Source organism: Peromyscus eremicus, chromosome X (genome assembly GCF_949786415.1).
Source record: "Peromyscus eremicus chromosome X, PerEre_H2_v1, whole genome shotgun sequence".
NCBI lineage: Eukaryota > Metazoa > Chordata > Mammalia > Rodentia > Cricetidae > Peromyscus > Peromyscus eremicus.
Genome location: NC_081439.1, coordinates 96,039,903 through 96,059,288, shown reverse-complemented (window position 1 = coordinate 96,059,288; position 19,386 = coordinate 96,039,903). Strand labels below are relative to the sequence as shown.

The 19,386-nt window shown below is 52.3% G+C and overlaps 2 protein-coding genes across 2 annotated transcripts in view; both read right to left on the bottom strand.

Moving 5' to 3' along the window:
* The window catches only part of LOC131899121 (interleukin-13 receptor subunit alpha-2-like), a 28,804-nt gene extending 26,297 nt beyond the window's left edge, over window positions 1-2,507 (bottom strand). The window contains exons 1-2 of the mRNA XM_059250505.1: window positions 2,427-2,507; window positions 376-489 (exon numbers count right to left, since the gene is read on the bottom strand). The gene's annotated coding sequence lies outside the window, so the exon portion shown is untranslated. The remainder of the gene's footprint in view (window positions 1-375; window positions 490-2,426) is intronic.
* Window positions 2,508-15,681: 13,174 nt separating this feature from the next.
* The window catches only part of LOC131898937 (uncharacterized), a 139,259-nt gene continuing 135,554 nt past the window's right edge, over window positions 15,682-19,386 (bottom strand). The window contains exons 6-7 of the mRNA XM_059250238.1: window positions 18,816-19,086; window positions 15,682-16,233 (exon numbers count right to left, since the gene is read on the bottom strand). Of these exons, the coding sequence (XP_059106221.1) occupies window positions 16,038-16,233; window positions 18,816-19,086 (467 nt within the window). The 3' untranslated portion in view covers window positions 15,682-16,037. The remainder of the gene's footprint in view (window positions 16,234-18,815; window positions 19,087-19,386) is intronic.

Below are 19,386 nucleotides of genomic sequence, written 5' to 3'. Positions count from 1 at the left end.
TAGCTACAAATCAGGGCTCTGATAACCTCCTTCTTGAGTTACATTCATTTCCTATGATAGCTCACAAAACTCTGGAAACATTGCCTAAATGTCTCCATTCATTATAAATAATATTACAGAATATGCAGATGAATAATTCAGTGATTGGAATGGTATGTGAGACAGGTCACAGAGCTTCCATGCCTTCTCCAGGCACCTCTGTGTATTCAGCTACCCAGAATACCCTGAACCCAAATCTTGGGGCCTTATGAAGGCTTTACTGCAGAGGCAGGATTGATGAAATTGTTGGCCATTGTTGATCAACTTAGTCTTTAAGTTTGTCTCCTTTCCCTGGACATAAGACAATTGCATCTGTGGGGAGGAGATGAGACTTACCACTTAGGAGAGAGCAAGACTTGTGTCCAGGAAATTCAGTCTTTGAAACAAAGATCCTTTCCATCAAAATGACCACATACGTCAGAAAGGGAGGATTTCTCTCATGTGTGAAATCTAGAACAGAAAGAAACTGACATGAAAGAGGAAAGGTACTATTGGTAAGTAGACGGGGATAAGAGGGAGAGAAAGGAGGACACGACAGGGTAAATGTGGAGTAAGTACGATCAAAATACATTATATGCATGTATGGAAACAGCACAGTGAAACCCACAATTACATGCAATACACACTAATAAAATTTTGAAGACAAACATATAGTGTCATACTATGACAGTCCCATTCAGTCCCTAATAATGAGTCCAACCCATCTTCCTATCATGATCAAATATCAGGACAAGGTCACTCAAATTTGTAGATTTTCAAACAACACAATGTCTTCTTTGACAAGTTTTCTATGCATTACAGGATTTACATATACGACAAGATCTCTCATTTATTCTCTTTAAAATATGGACACAAAACATCCCATGTAAAGGCTTGCTCCCATCCTGCCCTTCCTTAGATTGTTACCATGAACATTTAGTAACAGGATAGTGTTATTTGAGAGATACATGTCAAGGTAATTTAGGATTATTTATCAAAGGGTATCATGAGAAGTATGAGCATTTGTCTGAGGAAATTAGAATCTTCTGAAGTTTGAGTTGGATGGCTGGCCCAGTGTGTAACTGCTTGCCATATAAGTGTGAGGACTTGAATTTCAAATCCCCAGAACCCATGTAAAAGTTGATTTTGCAGTTCTCTACTCCCAGTGCTGTTATTGAAAGATAAGTAATAGGGGCTGGAGAAATGGCTCAGCGGTTAAGAGCACTGGCTGTTCTTCCAGAGGTCATGAGTTCAATTCCCAGCAACCACATGGTGGCTCACAACCATCTGTAATAAGATCTGGTGCCCTCTTCTGGCCTGCAGGAATATGTGCAGACAGAACACTGTATACATAATAAATAAATAAATCTTAAAAAAAAAAGATAAGTAATAAAGACAAGAGAATCCTTGGATGCTCCTGGGCTAGCTAGCCTGGTGTCTATAGTGGAAAATGATGGAAGAGTGACCCTGATCTAAAACAAAGTAGAAGGCAAAGGCTGAAACCCAAAGTTGTCCTCTGACTTCCACATGTGTGCTATGGCAAATATGCATCCACACTCACAAACATGAACGCACACACACATCATACATATTCATATATCATGCAAACTCATGTACATACATGTATTAGCATATATAGACATGCAGACACACACAGAAAAACTACCAAAGTTTAATTTCACCAACGATTACCAACTGTTTCCCATTTGTGCAAATTATTTTGTTAACCTGTGTTCCAACTTATTGCATTTTTAATCAACAGTATTACTTTTGAATACCTGGGGTCAACATGATAGCTCATAAGTAAAGGTGCTCACTCCCAAACCTGATGACCAGAGTTCAATTCCCAGAGCCCATATAGAGGAACAAGAGAAACGATGCCTATAGGAGTGTCATGGTACATGTGGCGACACACAACACCTATACACACACACAAAATACAGATAGATAGATAGATAGATAGATAGATAGATAGATAGATAGATAGATAGATCGATAGATAGATGATAGATAGATGACAGATAGATAGATGATGGATGGATGGATAGATGGTAGATGATAGATGGATAGATAGATGATAAATGGATAGATATAGATAGATATGTGATAGATAATAGATAAATAGATGAGAGATAGATAGATAGATAAATAGAGATAGATAGGTGGTAGATAGGTAGATAGATAAATAGATAAATAGATGAGAGATAGATGATAGATAGATAGACAGATAGAAAGATAGACAGATATATAGTCACATAGATACATAGTTGATAGACAGGCCTAAAAGGATGGCTCAGCACATAAGAATAAGCGTTCCTTCAATATACTCTAACACTAATTTGGAATCACCAAGGCATATATTCACACAGACAAAGACAAATAACAAAGGAATAAAAAAATAACCCTACTATTTCTCCACAATATTGAATATCTCTATTTTCTGGATGCAGTCTGAAATTTCATTTGTTTTCTTCCATGTATGTTTTCTGTAGAAAGCCATGAGAAACCATTTTAACTATATTTTTACACAAATGTTTTAAAAATGTTTGCTGGCTGAAATATAATTGAAGGTCTGAACCAGTGGAGCACCAGAAATAAATTCTGAATTAAAAATGAAGAACAAGAATGAAGAGTACCTGTGTGCTACTAGCCTTTCCCACCTTATTCTTTTCTGTTTTGGTGTCTTGAAAACGATCAGGGATAAAATAATATGGCGGAATACAGTCCTAAATAGTTAGAGTAAGTGCATTCCTCTAGGCGGGATTGTGTTTGCTTTGCTTTAGCCCAGAAGGCAAAACATGCAGAGTCACACCACTTCAGCTCCTTGTCATTGGCTTCTTCCTCCTGCACTGTGATCTTCCGACTGATTCCTCTTGCCTTCTCCTTTCCAATATTCTTAACCACATATCTCCCTCTTACCCTCCTTATCTACAAAGTATATAAAGCAGAAATTTGCCCCTAGTCACTCGATTTTCAGCTTCATAAGCTCCAGGCTCACTGGGTAAACACAACCAGCTTGCATGAGAAGATGGGGGGGACTCCCAGACCCCTTGTAGGGATATGGGGATGAGGCTCTGGAACAGGAACCTTTTCTGACAGGTCCCAGTCCCTGAATTCCACCTGTAGCACAGTTCAAGGGGAAAGCCATTTGTAAAAGAAAAAAAGGCAAGCCAGACAGAAGGCCAGGCAGACAGAAAGAATAGGGGATGGCAGGGAGAGAGTTAAATGGATGACAGACATTTGGCCACAGTGGCAAGTGACCAGGCCTGAGACCCTGAGCACCTCCCAGAGATGAGGGACAGAGTTTGTGTGGTCTCCAGAACTGAGCTGCGGATACTGCTAGGGAGGCTTAGAAAAAAAACTAGGGGGTTCCTGGGTGACCTTGTGCAGCACGGTACTGGCAGGCGGGCCAGCACACACGCAGGAAAAGTTCCCCACAAGGAACCAGATGCAGCCCAGGCTGCACAATCCCCTACGGAGAGGTCCTCTGCTGCAGCCAGACATGGTGGCCACAGGACCCGGATCCCATGACCATGAAGTCAAGCCTCATGGTGCAAGGACCTGGTCACCTGGAACCTGCTTCCTCCTCCAGCTCTCCTGGGTCATGGAGCAGGCAAGAAAACTGCTTTGGTCCTGGTGGGAGCCCATCCCTAGCCGGCACACCTCCATTTCCAGGGAAGCATAGGGACTTGCCAGCAGGATTGGCAAACTGAATCCGCGTGATGGCAGCAGGGCACCAAGAATGCCAAGTGCCAAGGCAGAAGGGTGCTCTCCCTTCGCCCTTCGCAAAGCAAAAAAAAATTAAAAAAAAAGTCAGCATTCTCCTGCCAAGCTCCAAGATGGAGGCCAACCATGTAGACCAGGACTGGACAGACATGAGGCTCTAGGGCTGCTGCTAGGAATCCCAGGGTGTTCAGCGTGTGGGGGTGCGGTGGGCAATGGAGGTTACCAACCTTAACAGGTTCCTCCATGCCCTGCACTGCCCTGAGACACCTGGATTTGGGCGCATGCCAGCCCATGAAGGCCCTGCCTGATGGTATCACGTGGTACCTGGAGAGGGGGCGGGTGGTGGACGGTGTGATGGAGGGGGCCAAGTGGGGAGTGTGTGGATGTGGGCATAGAAGCTCTTTAGAGCCCGCACCAGACCCTAAGGGAATCCTCCACAAACCACATGCCAATCTGGACTATAGGGGAGGAGCCTCAGAAACATACTCATGGAAGTGGGGACCAGGGGCTGAGCATCGCCCCCTAGCTGCCAAACCAGGGTATTCTAACAGCTGCATCCCTGCCCTCACCCCGCCCTCACCCCTAACACACACACAAAGACACAGACACACAGAAAAACACACACACACACACACACACACACACACACACACACACAGCAGCTTTCAGAGATCCAGCAGCTGTTTACGTGACTCCACCCACCAGCGTGACCAGTACAGCTGCTGGGATGGCCTTGGGTCTGCTGACCCAAGATTCCAGGTCAAGGCGGCTAGCAAAGAAAAGGCCTCCCAGGATGACCTTGGTCCTGCTAGAGCAGTGTGGTGGTGGTGTCCCAGAACCCAGAGCACACGGGGAGGTGTGACCACAAGGGAGACGATCACCCAACTCAATGGCACCCTAGGCCCAGCCCGGGCTTCCCACCTGGCAGAAGGCCACTCCCAGATGGACACAAGGGAAAAGGGCAGGCAGATGTGTGCACTGGTCAGGGATCCAGAGTCAGCGGCCTGAGTCCCGTGTCCCATGGTCCCATGGTCTAACATTGAGATATGAGAGGGGAACAACTTCCATCCAAAACCTTGGCCTTGGTAGTGATGTGAGTTCGGTGGATACAGCCCCACATCATCTGAAGCAGAGACCAGGGACCAGGGACATCCACAACCTCCCCTCAACAGGCAGGGCGTCCAGGTCCCTGAAGTGGAGACAAGGACACATCAAAAGAAGAAATATTGCACCCACCTTCCCTCTTGCCTACCCAACCCTGGGCCCAGGCCCCCACCTTAACCGTCTCCTAGGAAGCACCAGGCAACCATTCTGACCTACCTCCACCTCTGTCACAGTCTCTCTCCTCTGCACAGTCCTCCACCTCCCACCCTAACCTCCCACCTCCAGACCCTACCCTACACCAACGACCAGGCACCACTCAGGAAACTTCTCTTTCTGTTCTCTAACTTCCTCAAGACCCTGTCAGGCATGGAACTCTCTGTATCCTCTGTGGACACCCACATACCTGTGGCAGGGCCTAGGCACACACAGGACTCAGCTCTCTCAAGAGATTCAAGTGGACCAAGGACAGGCAACATAGAAGCTGAGGGACAAGAAGCAATTCTCACTCTTAACACTAGGATGCTTGAAGCACACACCCACCCTGTCTGTCCTTATGGATTTCCCACAACATTCCAGGTGTCCTCACACAAAATTCCCTCCAGGGGCCCAGACCCATGGAACAGAAAATAGTGTCCATAAACACAGTGGGTCTGCCGACCAGCCTGCATGAAAAAAACACCAACAATCACAAAAACACCCAACACTCACATGCATATTCTCATTTGTTCTGGCCTCACTTTCTCTCTGTCTCATTTATCTATCCTCCTCTACCTCCACCTCCACCTCTATCTCTGTCTCCCTCTATCCCTCGCTCCTATGTACAGTCCCATCCCTGGTATCCACGGTAGCTAGGCCATGTTCAGTTAGGAAATGCTTTGTACTCCCCAACAGGAAGCTTTCCTTCCATGAGCACTGAAGGTCTCCAGAGGACCTCCTCCATACTGCTGACATCTTCCATCATTGAGCCTAGAAGAAAATCACTCTCCCTGTCACCTGGAGACAAGCTTGTCTATGGTCTTCCAACTCTCCATCTCTACAAAGCCTCCTGGAGACACTTGCTGAGGCTAAAAAAGGAGCTTCCTGGTGCTGGGCGTGGGGGTGGAGGCCCTGACTTCCTAGACCTGCCTGGCAGGCCACTTCAAAGGACAGTCCTGCCACCTTCTTGATGGTTCCTACACAATGCTCTCATCCACCAAGCCTCAACATGCCCCTGAGCCCCAAACCACACACAGGATTCACCACTCCAAACCTTGTGCTCACCTGAGCTGGAGCTGAAGGATGGAGCCCTAAAAAGCTTCCCTACATGCCAACCTGCCCTTGCCCTTCAACCCGGAACTGACCACAATAACTGTTACATGCTGTGCCTTTCAGGCACTGCTTATGACTTCTCACAGGACTAGGCCACAATAATCCCAGGTATACACAAACACCCAACACACACACATACACACACACACACACACACACACACACACACACACACACACAAGCGCTCATGCGTGTATAGCAGATCTAGGACTCCAGATAGAGCCCTCTGTTAATTTCAGAGCCTTCTCTAAGTATTCTTCCATCTGAGATGATGTCTGGACAGTGGAGTGCAGGACAAGGGGCTTTTGGACCTTTGATCCTTGGGGTTCTCCCCGGGGTTAAGGCAAGGTGAGCTAGGCAGGAGAAGGCAGGTTTATGCAGCCTGCATGTGTGTCCTGCATCCCAGAAGGGAGGCTTGTCAGGGGAGTCAGGGGCCTTGAAACCTGGTACTTAAGTCCTGCCTGGCCCGTTTGTGAGCACCCCTGAGTCCGAACCCTGCTCTGGATGCTTCTACTGGGATTCACCCTGAGCCACCACACTGGCTTACTGGGTACACACAACAGCTTGCATAGGATGATGATGGGTGGGGAGCTTTCAGGCCACTTGTAGGGATCTGGGGATGTGGTTCTCCAGCAGGAATCTTTTCTGACAGGTTCCAGTCCCTGAATTCCACCTGTAGCACAGCTCAAGGGGAAACCCTGTCAAAGGAACAAAAGGCAAGCCAGAGAGAAGGCCTGGAAGCCAGAGAGGAGAAGGGCTGTCAGGACCAGTTAAATGGATGACAGACATTTGGCCACAGTGGCTAGCAACCATGCCTGAGACTCTGAGCACCTCCCAGAGATGCAGGGCAGAGTTTGTGTGGTCTCCAGAAGTGAGCTGTGGGTACTGCTAGGGAGGCTCAGACAAAAGTTAGGGGGTCCCGGGGTGGCCTTTTGCACCATGGTAAGGGCAATCAGGCTGGCACGCGGGCAGAAAAAGTTCCACACAAGGACCCCAATGCAGCCCAGGCTGCACAATCCCCTGTGGAGAGGTCCTCTGCTGCTGCCAGACATGGCGGCCACAGGACCCGGGAGGCTGTGTTTCTGTGGCCCTCTCGCCAAGCCTCGTGGCCCCCGCCCAGAGCTGGTCACCAGGACCCTGCTTCCTCCTCCAGCTCTCCTGGGTCATGGAGCAGGCAAGAGAACCGCTTTGGTTCTGGGAGACCCAGGCGGGAGCCCTTCCCTAGCCAGCCCACCCCCATTTCCAGGGAAGCAAAGGGACTTGCTGGCGGAATCGGCAAACTGAATCCGCGTGATGGCAGCAGTGCACCGAGAATGCCAAGGGCCAAGGGCTTAGAGTTCTCTCCCTCCGCCCTAGGCAAACCAAAAAAATAAAAATTAAAAAAAAAAAGCCAGAGTTGTCCTGCCAAGCTCCAAGATGGAGGCCAACCATCTAGGGCAGGACTGGCCAGTCATGGGGCTCTAGGGCTGCTGCTAGGGATCTGAGGGTGTTCTTCAGGTGAGGGTGTGGTGTGTAGATGGGGGTCACAGACCTTAACAGGTTCCTCCATTGATTCCTCCATGCACTGCACTGCCCTGACACTGGGCTTTGTTCCACCCCCTGAAGACCCTTCCTGAGGGTATGCTGGGTTGACGGGAGAGGGGGCAGGTGATGGAGGGTGTCATGGAGGGGGCCAAGTGGGGAGTGTGTGGATGTGAGAGCAGGCGCACTTGAGAGCCTTTGCCAGACACTAAGGGAGTCCTACACAAACCACATCTGGATTCTAGGGGAGGAGCCTCACAAACAAACTCATGGGGTTGGGGAACCAGGGACTGAGCGTCGCCCCCTAGCAGCCAAACCAGGGTATTCTCACAGCTGCATCCCTGCCCTCGTCCACCCTCAACCCAAACAAACACACATACAGACGGACAGACACACACACACACACACACACACACACACACACACACACACAAAGCAGCTTTCAGAGTTCCAGCCGCTGTCTACATGACTCCACCCACCAGGGTGACCAGTACAGCTGCCAGGATGGCATTGGGTCTGTGACCCACCCTTCCAGGACAAGCCGGCCACCCAAAAAGGGGCCTCCCAGGCTGACTCTGGTCCTGCTAGGGCAGTGCCTTGGTGGTGACCCAGAACCCTGAGCACACGGGAAGATTTCAAACCAAGTGAGACGACCACCCAAGTCCATGAGACGCTAGGTCCAGCACGGAAGTCCCACCTGGCAGAAGGCCGCTCCCGGATGGACACAAGGCAAAAGGGCAGGCAGCTGTGTGCACTGGTCAAGACTCCAGGGTCGGGGGCCTGAGTCCCGTGTCCCATGCTCCGATGGTCTGATATTGAGATACGAGAAGAGAAGGGCTTCCTTCCAAAACCTTGGCCTCCATGGTGAAGTGAATTCAGGTGGATGCTGCCCCATATCACCAGAAGCAGGGACCACTGGGGGCCCAGGACTTCCACAACCTCGCCTCAACAGGCAGGCCAGCCAGGGCCCTGAGGTGGAGACAAGGACACATCAAAAGAAGAAACATTGCACTCACCTGCCCTCTTGCCGACCAAACCCTGGGCTCAGGCCCCCACCTTAACCATCTCCTAGGCAGCACCAGGCAACCATTGTGACCTACTTCCACCTCTGTCACAATCCCTCTCCCCTGCACAGTCCTCCACCTCCCACCCCTAACCTCCCACCTCCCGACCCTACCCTACACCAACTACCAGGCACCACTCAGGAAACTTCTCTTTCCGTTCTCTAACTTCCCCAAGACCCTGTCAGGCATGGAACTCTCTGTATCCTCTATGGACACCCACCTACCTGTGGAAGAGCCTAGGCACACACAGGACTCAGCTCTCTCAACAGATTCAAGTGGACCGAGGACAGGTAACATAAAAGCTGAGGGACAAGAAGCAATTCTCACTCTTAACTCCAGGATGCCTGCAGCACCCACCCACCCTGTCTGTCCTTATGGATGTCCCACAACATTCCAGGTGTCCTACACAAAATTCCCTCCAGGGGCACAGATCCATGGAACAGAAAAAAGTGTCCATAGACAGAGTGGGTCTGCCCACCAGCCTGCATGAAAAACAGCCACAAACTAGAGAACACCCAACACCCCACAAGCAGATTCTCATTTGCTCTCCCACACTCTCTCATCCTGTCCCTCCCCCCCTCTCTCCCTGTCGCCTCCCCTCTCATTTATCTATCCTCCTCTACCTCCACCTCCACCTCTATCTCTGTCTCCCTCTGTCCCTGTCTCCCATGTACAGTCCCATCCCTGGTATCCAAGGTAGCTAGGCCATGTTCATTTGGGAAATGCTTTGTATTCCCCAATGGGAAGCCTTCCTTCCATGAGCACTGAAAGTCTCCAGAAGCCATCCTCCACACTGCTGACATCTTCTTGATGGAGCCTAGAAGAAAATCACTCTCACTGCCACCTGGAGACAAGCTTGTCTATGGTCTTCGAACTCTCCATCTCTACAAAGCCTCCTGGAGACATTTGGTGAGGCTAAAAGGGGAGCTTCCTGGTGCAGGGGGTGAGGTTGGAGGCCCTGACTTCCTAGACCTGCCTGGCAGGCCACTCCAAAGGACAGTCCTGCCACCTACCCGATGGTTCTGACACAATGCTCTCAGCCACCATGCCCCGGCACACCCCTGAGCCCCAAACCACACACAGGGTGCACCACTGAAAACTTTGTGCTCACCACAACTGGAGCTGAAGGATGGAACCTTATAATGCTCCACTACATGCCAACCTGTCCTTCCCTCAACCCTGGCCTGACCACCATAACTCTTACATACTGTGCCTCTCAGGCACTGCTTATAGACACTCACAGGATTAGGCCACAACAAAACCAGGAACACACAAACACCCAATACACACACACACACACACACACACACACACACACACACACACACCCCGAGAGAGCAGTTCTAGGTCTACAGATAGTGTCCTGTGTTAATATCAGAGCCTTCTTTAAGTGTTCCTCCTGCTGAAATGATGTCTGGACAGGGCAGTGCAGGACAACGGGCTTTTTGAACTTGACCCTGGGAGTTCTCCCTGGGTTTAAGGCAAAGGGAGCTAGGCAGGAGAACACAAGAAGGAGTATGCGGCCTGCATGTATCCTGCATGACACAGAGGAGGCTTGTCAGGGGAGGCAGGGACCATGAAACCTGGCCACCATGGTATCTAAGTTCTTCCTGGCCTCTTTGTGAGCACCCCTGAGTCCAAACCCTGGTCTGGATGCTTCTACTGGGATTCCCCTTGAGCCACCACACTGCCTTGAGCTCCTGGATCACTGGGTACACACAACCAGCTTGCATAGGATGATGATGGGGGGGGGAGGGACCTCGCAGACCACTTGTAGGATTCTGGGGTTTTACTTTGGAGCAGGAACCTTTTCTGACAGGTTCCAGTCCCTGAATTCCACCTGTAGCACAGCTCAAGGGCAAACCCTGTCAAAGGAACAAAAGGCAATCCAGAGAGAAGGCCTGGCAGCCAGAAAGGAAAGGGGCTTTCAGGAGAAGTTAAATGGATGACAGACATTTGGCCACAGTGGCTAGCACCAGACCTGAGACCCTGAGCACCTCCCAGAGATGCTGGGCAAAGTTTGTGTGGTTTCTCAAAGTGAGCTGTGGATACTGCTAGGGAGGCTCAGACAAAAGATGGGCGGTCCTGCGTGGCCTGGTGCACCACAGTAAGGGCAGGCAGGCAGGCACACAGGATGTTTCCCCAAAACGACCATGATGCAGCCCAGGCTGCACAATCCCCTGCGGAGAGGTCCTCTGCTGCTGCCAGACATGGCGGCCCCAGGACCTGGGAGGCTATGCTCTTGCCACCGGCAAGCCAAGTCTCGTGGCCCCCGCCCGGAGCTGGTCACCTGGACCCTGCTTCCTCCTCCAGCTCTCCTGGGTCATGGAGCAGGCAAGAGAACCTCTTTGGTGCTGGGAGACCCAGGCGGGAGCCCTTCCCTAGCCAGCCCGCCCCCATTTTCAGGGAAGCACAGGGACTTGGTGGCAGAATCGGCAAACTGAATCCGCGTGATGGCAGCAGTGCACCAAGAATGCCAAGGGTCAAGGACGACAGGCGTTCTCCCTCTGCCCTTCGCTAAGCAAAAAAAAAAAAAAAAATTAAAAATTAAAAAAAGCCAGAGATCTCCTCCCAAGCTCCAAGATGGAGGCCAACCATGTAGGCCGGGACTGGACAGACATGAGGCTCTAGTGCTGCTGCTCGGGACCCCAGGTTGATCAGCAAGTGGGGGTGCGTGGGGCAGACTGCGATTACAAACCTTAACAGGTTCCTCCATGCCCTGCACTGCCCTGAGACACTCGGCTTTGGGCGCTTACCAGCCCAGAAGGCCCCGCCTGAGAGTATCATGTGGTACCTGGAGAGGGGCCAGGTGGTGGAGGGTGTGATGGAGGTAGCCAAGTGGGGAGTGTGTGGATGTGGGCATAGAAGCTCTTGAGAGCCCGCACCAGACCCTAAGGGAATCCTCCACAAACCACATGCCAATCTGGACTATAGGGGAGGAGCCTCAGAAACATACTCATGGATTTGGGGACCAAGGGCTGAGCGTCGCCCCCTAGCTGCCAAACCAGGGTATTCTCACAGCTGCATTCCTGCCCTTTCCCCGCTAGAACTCCAAACATACACATACACATACACACACACACACACACACACACACACACACACACACACACACAGAGTAGCTTTCAGAGATCCAGCCGCTGTCTACATGATTCCACCCACCAGGGTGACCAGTACAGCTGCCAGGATGGCCTTGGGTCTGCTGACCCAAGCTTCCAGGTCAAGGCTCCAGCCAAGAGGGGCCTCCCAGGCTGACCCTGTTCCCTCTGGGGGCAGTGGGGTGGTGATGTCCCAGAACCCAGAGCACAGGAGAAGGTGTCACACCAAGGGAGACGTCCAACCAACTGAATGGGGCCCTAGGCCCACTCCTGGCCTTCCCACCTGGCAAAAGGCTGCTCCCTGATGGACACAAGGCAAAAGGACATGCAGCTGTGGGCACTAGTCGGGGCTCCAGGATAGGGGGACTGAGTCCTGTGTCGTCCCATATCCCATGGTCCCATAGACTAATATATAATGGGAGAGGAAAAGGGCTTACTTCCAAAACCTTGGTCTTGGAAGTGATATGTGTTCAGATGGATGTGCCCCACACCATCCAAAGCAGGGACCACAAGGGGCCAGGGACATGCACGACCTCGCCTAAAGAGGCAGGCCGTCCAGGTACCTGAGGTGGAGACAAGGACACATCAAAAGAAGAAACATTGCACCCACCTGCCCTCTTGCCTACCAAACCTTGGGCCCAGGCCCCCACCTTAACCGTCTCCTAGGCAGCACCAGGCAACCATTCTGACCTACCTCCAGCTCTGTCACAATCCCTCTCCTCTGCACAGCCCTTCACCTCCCACCCCTAACCTCCCACCTCCCGACCCTACCCTACACCAACTACCAGGCACCACTCAGGAAACTTCTCTTTCCGTTCTCTAACTTTCTCAAGACCCTGTCAGGCATGGAACTCTCTGTATCCTCTGTGGACACCCACCTACCTGTGGCAGGGCCTAGGCACACACAGGACTCAACTCTCTCAACAGATTCAAGTGGATGGAGGACAGGTAACATAAAAGCTGAGGGACAAGAAGCAATTCTCACTCTTAACTCCAGGATGCCTGCAGCACACACCCACCCTGTCTGTCCTTATGGATGTCCCACAACATTCTAGGTGTCCTCACACAAAATTCCCTCCAGGGGCCCAGACCCATGGAACAGAAACAAGTGTCCATAGACAGAGTGGATCTGCCCACCATCCTGCAGGAAAACCACCGACCAACTATAGAACACCCAACATCCCACAGGTAGATTCTCATTTGCTCTGGCCTCACTTTCTCTCTCTCCTCCTTCCCCCTCCCATTTCTCTCTCTCTCTCTCTCTCTCTCTCTCTCTCTCTCTCTCTCTCTCTCTCTTTCTGTGTCTCTCTGTCTCTGTCTCTCTCTCTCTGTCTGTCTGTCTCTTGCTCATTTATCTATTCTCCTCTACCTCCAACTCTATCTCTTTCTCCCTCTGTCCCTGTCTCCCATGTACAGTCCCATCCCTGGTATCCAAGGTAGCTAGGCCATGTTCATTTGGGAAATGCTTTGTATTCCCCAACGGGAAGCCTTCCTTCCATGAGCACTGAAAGTCTCCAAAACCATCCTTAACACTGCTGACATCTTCTGGATGGAGCCTAGAAGGAAATCACTCTCCCTGCCACCTGGAGACAAGCTTGTCTATGGTCTTCGAACTCTCCATCTCTACAAAGCCTCCTGGAGACATTTGGTGAGGCTGAAAGGGGAGCTTCCTGGTGCAGAGGTTGGAGGCCCTGACTTCCTAGACCTGCCTGGCAGGCCACTTCAAAGAATGGTCCTTCCACCTTCCTGATGGTTCCTACACAATGCTCTCATCCACCATGCTCCGGGACGTCACTGAGGCCCAAACCACACACAGAATGCACCACTCCAAACCTTGTGCTCACCTGAGCTGGTGCTGAAGAATGAAGCCCTAAAAGGCTTCCCCACATGCCAACCTGTCCTTTCCCTACATCCCATAGCTGACCATGGGAACTCTTATACACTGAGCCTCTCAGGCACTGTTTATGGCTTCTCACAGGATTAGAACACAATAATGCCAGGTGTACACACACACACACACACACACACACACACACACACACACACACATAGAGACATCACAGTTCTAGGACTTCAGATAGATCCCTGTTGTTTTCAGAGCCTTCTCTAAGTATTTTTCCTGCTGAGATGATGCCTGGACATGTGAGTGCAGGACAAGAGGCTTTCCGACCTTTGACCCTGGGAGTTCTCCCTGGGTTTAAGGCAAAGGGAGCTAGGCAGGAGAACACAAGAAGGAGTATGCGGCCTGCATGTATCCTGCATGACACAGAGGAGGCTTGTCAGGGGAGGCAGGGACCATGAAACCTGGCCACCATGGTACCTAAGTTCTGCCTGGCCTCTTTGTGAGCACACCAATGTCGATGCTTCTACTGGGATTCACTTTGAGCCAGCACACTGCCTTACTGGGTGCACACAACCAGTTTGCATAGGATGAGGATGGGGGGGCGGGGCTGGCACACCACATGTAGGGTTCTGGGGATGTGGCTCTGGAGCAGGAACCTTTTCTGACAGGTCCCAGTCCCTGAATTCCACCTGTAGCACAGCTCAAAGGGAAACCCTGTCAAAGGAACAAAAGGCAAGCCAGAGAGAAGGCCTGGCAGCCAGAGAGGAGAAGGGCTGTCAGGAGGAGATAAATGGATGACAGACATTTGGCCAAGGTGGATAGCAGCCAGGCCTGAGACCCTGAGCACCTCCCAGAGACGCTGGGCAGAGTTTGTGTGGTCTCCGGAAGTGAGCTGTGGATACTGGTAGGGAGGCTCAAACAAAAGCTAGGCGGACCCTGGTGGCCTGGTGCACCATTGTAAGGGCAGGCAGGCCGGCACACGGGTAGGATATTTCCCCAAAACGACCCCCATGAAGCCCAGGCTGCACAATCCCCTGCAGAGAGGTCCTCTGCTGCTGCCAGACATGGCGGCCACAGGACCTGGGAGGCTGTGCTTCTGTCACCGGCAAGCCAAGCCTCGTGTCGCCTGCCTGGAGCTGGTCACCTGGACCCTGCTTCCTCCTCCAGCTCTCCTGGGTCATGCAGCAGGCAAGAGAACAGCTTTGGTCCTGGGGGACCCAGGCGGGAGCCCTTCCCTAGCCAGCCCGACTCCATTTCCTGGGACGCACAGGGACTTACTGGCAGAATTGGCCAACTGAATCCGCGTGATGGCAGCAGTGCACCGAGAATGCCAAAGGCCAAGGGCGAAGGGTGCTCTCCCTCTGCCCTTCGCAAAGCACAAAAAAATTTAAAAATTAAAAAAAAAAGTCAGCATTCTCCTGCCAAGCTCCAAGATGGAGGCCAACCACGTAGATCAGGACTGGACAGACAGGAGGCTCTAGGGCTGCTGCTAGGGATCCCAGGGTGTTCAGTGAGTGAGGGTGTGGTGGGCAATGGAGGTTACCGACCTTAACAGGTTCTTCCACGCCCTGCACTGCCCTGAGACACTGGGCTTTGGGCACATGGCAGCCCATGAAGGCCCCCCCTGAGAGTATCACGTGGTACCTGGAGAGGGGGCGGGTGGTGGACGGTGTGATGGAGGGGGCCAAGTGGGGAGTGTGTGGATGTGGGCATAGAAGCTCTTTAGAGCCCGCACCAGACCCTAAGGGAATCCTCCACAAACCACATGCCAATCTGGACTATAGGGGAGCAGCCTCAGAAACATACTCATGGATTTGGGGACCAAGGGCTGAACGTCGCCCCCTAGCTGCCAAACCAGGGTATTCTAACAGCTGCATCCCTGCCCTTAGCCCAGCCTTCACCCCAGACACATAGACACAGGCACAGGCACAGGCACAGAAACAGAAACAGACACATACACAGACACAGACACAGACACAGACACACACAGACACACACACACACACACACACACACACACACACACACACACACCCCACACACAGAGCAGCTTTCAGAGATCCAGTGGCTATGTACATGACTCCACCCACCAGGGTGACCAGTACAGCTGCCAGGATGGCCTTGGGTCTGCTGACCCAAGCTTCCAGGTCAAGGTGGCCCGGCAAGAGGGGCCTCCAAGGCTGTACCCGGTTCTTCTAGGGCAGTGGGATGGAAGGTGTTACACCAAGGGAGACGACCACCCAACTCAATGGGGCCCTAGACCCAGCTCGGGCTTCCCACCTGGCAGAAGGCCGCTCCAGGATGGACACAAGGCAAAAGGGCAGGCAGCTCTGTGCACTTGTGAGGGATGCAGAGTCAGCGGCCTGAGTCCCGTGTCCCAAGGTCCGATGGTCTAATACTGAGATGGGAGAGGAGAAGGGCTTCCTTGCAAAACCTTGGCCTTGGTAGTGATATGCGTTCAGATGGATGCTGCCCCACATCATCCGAAGCAGGGACCACAAGGCTCGGGGACATCCACAGTCTCTTCTCAACAGGCAGGGCATCCAGGGCCCTGAGGTAGAGACAAGGACACATCAAAAGAAGAAATATTGCACCCACCTTCCCCCTTGCCCTACCAAACCCTGGGCTCAGGCCCCCACCTTAACCGTCTCCTAGGCAGCGCCAGGCAACCATTCTGACCTACCTCCAGCTCTGTCACAATCCCTCTCCTCTGCACAGCCCTCCACCTCCCACCCCTAACCTCCCACCTCCGGACCCTACCCTACACCAACGACCAGGCACCATTCAGGAAACTTCTCTTTCTGTTCTCTAACTTCCCCAAGACCCTATCAGGCATGGAACTCTCTGTATCCTCTGTGGACACTCACTTACCTGTGGCAGGGCCTAGGCACACACAGGACTCAGCTCTCTCAAGAGATTCAAGTGGACCAAGGACAGGCAACATAGAAGCTGAGGGACAAGAAGCAATTCTCACTCTTAACACCGGGATGCCTGCAGCACACACCCACCCTGTCTGTCCTTATGGACTTCCCACCACATTCCAGGTGTCCTACACAAAATTCGCTCCAGGGGCCCAGACCCATGGAACAGAAAAAAGTGTCCACAGACAGAGTGGATCTGACCACCAAGATGCATTTAAAAAAAAACAAAACAAAACAAAACACCAACAATCTCGAAAACACCCAACACCCCACAGGCAGATTCTCATTTGTTCTCGCCTCACTTTCTCTCTGTCTCTCATTTATCTATCCTCCTCTACCTCCACCTCCACCTCTATCTCTGTCTCCCTCAATCCCTCGCTCCTATGTACAGTCCCATCCCTGGTATCCAGGGTAGCTATGCTATGTTAAGTTGGGAAATGCTTTGCACTCCCCAACAGGAAGCCTTCCTTCCATGAGCACTGAAAGTCTCCAGAGGCGATCCTCCACACTGCTGACATCTTCTATGATGGAGCCTAGAAGAAAATCACTCTCTCTGCCACCTGGAGACAAGCCTGTCTATGCTCATCCAACTCGCCCTCCCTACAAAGCCTCCTGGAGACATTTGGTGAGGCTAAAAGGGGAGCTTCCTGGTGCTGGGCGTGGGGGTGGAGGCCCTGAAATCCTAGACCTGCCTGGCAGGCCACTCGAAAGGACAGTACTGCCACCTTCCTGATGGTTCCTACACAATGTTCTCATCCACCATGCCATGACACGCCCCTGAGCCCCAAACCACACACATGATGAACCACTGAAAACCTTGAGCTCACCAGAGGTGGAGCTGAAGGATGAAGCCTTAGAAGGCTCCACTACATGCCAATCTGTCCTTCCCTCAACCCTGGCCTGACCACCATAACTCTTACATACTGTGCCTCTCAGGCACTGCTTATGGACACTCACAGGATTAGGCCACAACAAAACTGGGAACATACAAACACCCAATACACACACACACACACACACACACACACACACACACACACACACAGAGCAGTTCCAGGTCTACAGATAGTGTCCTCTGTTAATATCAGAGCCTTCTTTAAGTGTTCCTCCTGCTGAGATGATGTCTGGACAGGGCAGTACAGGACAAGGGGAATTTTGACCTTTGACCCTGGGAGTTCTCCCTGGGTTTAAGGCAAAGTGAGCAGGGCAGGAGAACACAAGAAGGAGTATGCGGCCTGCATGTGTGTCCTGCATGACACAGAGGAGGCTTGTCAGGGGATTCAGGGACCTTGAATCCCGGCCACCATGGTACCTAAGTCCTGCCTGGCCTCTTTGTGAGCACACCTGTGTCGAAACCCTGCTCTGGATGCTTCTACTGGGATTCACTTTGAGCCACCACACCGCCTTACTGGGTGCACACAACCAGTTTGCATGGGATGAGGATGGGGCGGGGTGCGGGGGCTCTAGGGCTGCTGCCTGGGATCCGAGGGTGTTCAGTGAGTGAGGGTGTGGTGGGCAATGGAGGTTACCGACCTTAACAGGTTCCTCCACGCCCTGCACTGCCCTGAGACACTGGGCTTTGGGCACATGGCAGCCCATGAAGGCCCCCCCTGAGGGTATCACGTGGTACCTGGAGAGGGGGTGGGTGGTGGATGGTGTGATGGAGGGGGCCAAGTGGGGAGTGTGTGGATGTGGGCATAGAAGCTCTTTAGAGCCCGCACCAGACCCTAAGGGAATCCTCCACAAACCACATGCCAATCTGGACTATAGGGGAGGAGCCTCAGAAACATACTCATGGATTTGGGAACCAAGGGCTGAACGTCGCCCCCTAGCTGCCAAACCAGGGTATTGTCACAGCTGCATCCCTGCCCTTCGCCCAGCCTTCACCCCAGACACATAGACACACACAGACACATACACACACACACAGACACACACACACACACACACACACACACACACACACCCCACACACAGAGCAGCTTTCAGAGATCCAGTGGCTATGTACATGACTCCACCCACCAGGGTGACCAGTACAGCTGCCAGGATGGCCTTGGGTCTGCTGACCGAAGCTTCCAGGTCAAGGTGGCCCGGCAAGAGGGGCCTCCAAGGCTGTACCCGGTTCTTCTAGGGCAGTGGGATGGAAGGTGTTACACCAAGGGAGACGACCACCCAACTCAATGGGGCCCTAGACCCAGCTCGGGCTTCCCACCTGGCAGAAGGCCGCTCCAGGATGGACACAAGGCAAAAGGGCAGGCAGCTCTGTGCACTTGTGAGGGATGCAGAGTCAGCGGCCTGAGTCCCGTGTCCCAAGGTCCGATGGTCTAATACTGAGATGGGAGAGGAGAAGGGCTTCCTTGCAAAACCTTGGCCTTGGTAGTGATATGCGTTCAGATGGATGCTGCCCCACATCATCCGAAGCAGGGACCACAAGGCTCGGGGACATCCACAGTCTCTTCTCAACAGGCAGGGCATCCAGGGCCCTGAGGTAGAGACAAGGACACATCAAAAGAAGAAATATTGCACCCACCTTCCCCCTTGCCCTACCAAACCCTGGGCACAGGCCCCCACCTTAACCGTCTCCTAGGCAGCACCAGGCAACCATTCTGACCTACCTCCAGCTCTGTCACAATCCCTCTCCTCTGCACAGCCCTCCACCTCCCACCCCTAACCTCCCACCTCCGGACCCTACCCTACACCAACGACCAGGCACCATTCAGGAATCTTTTCTTTCTGTTCTCTAACTTCCCCAAGACCCTATCAGGCATGGAACTCTCTGTATC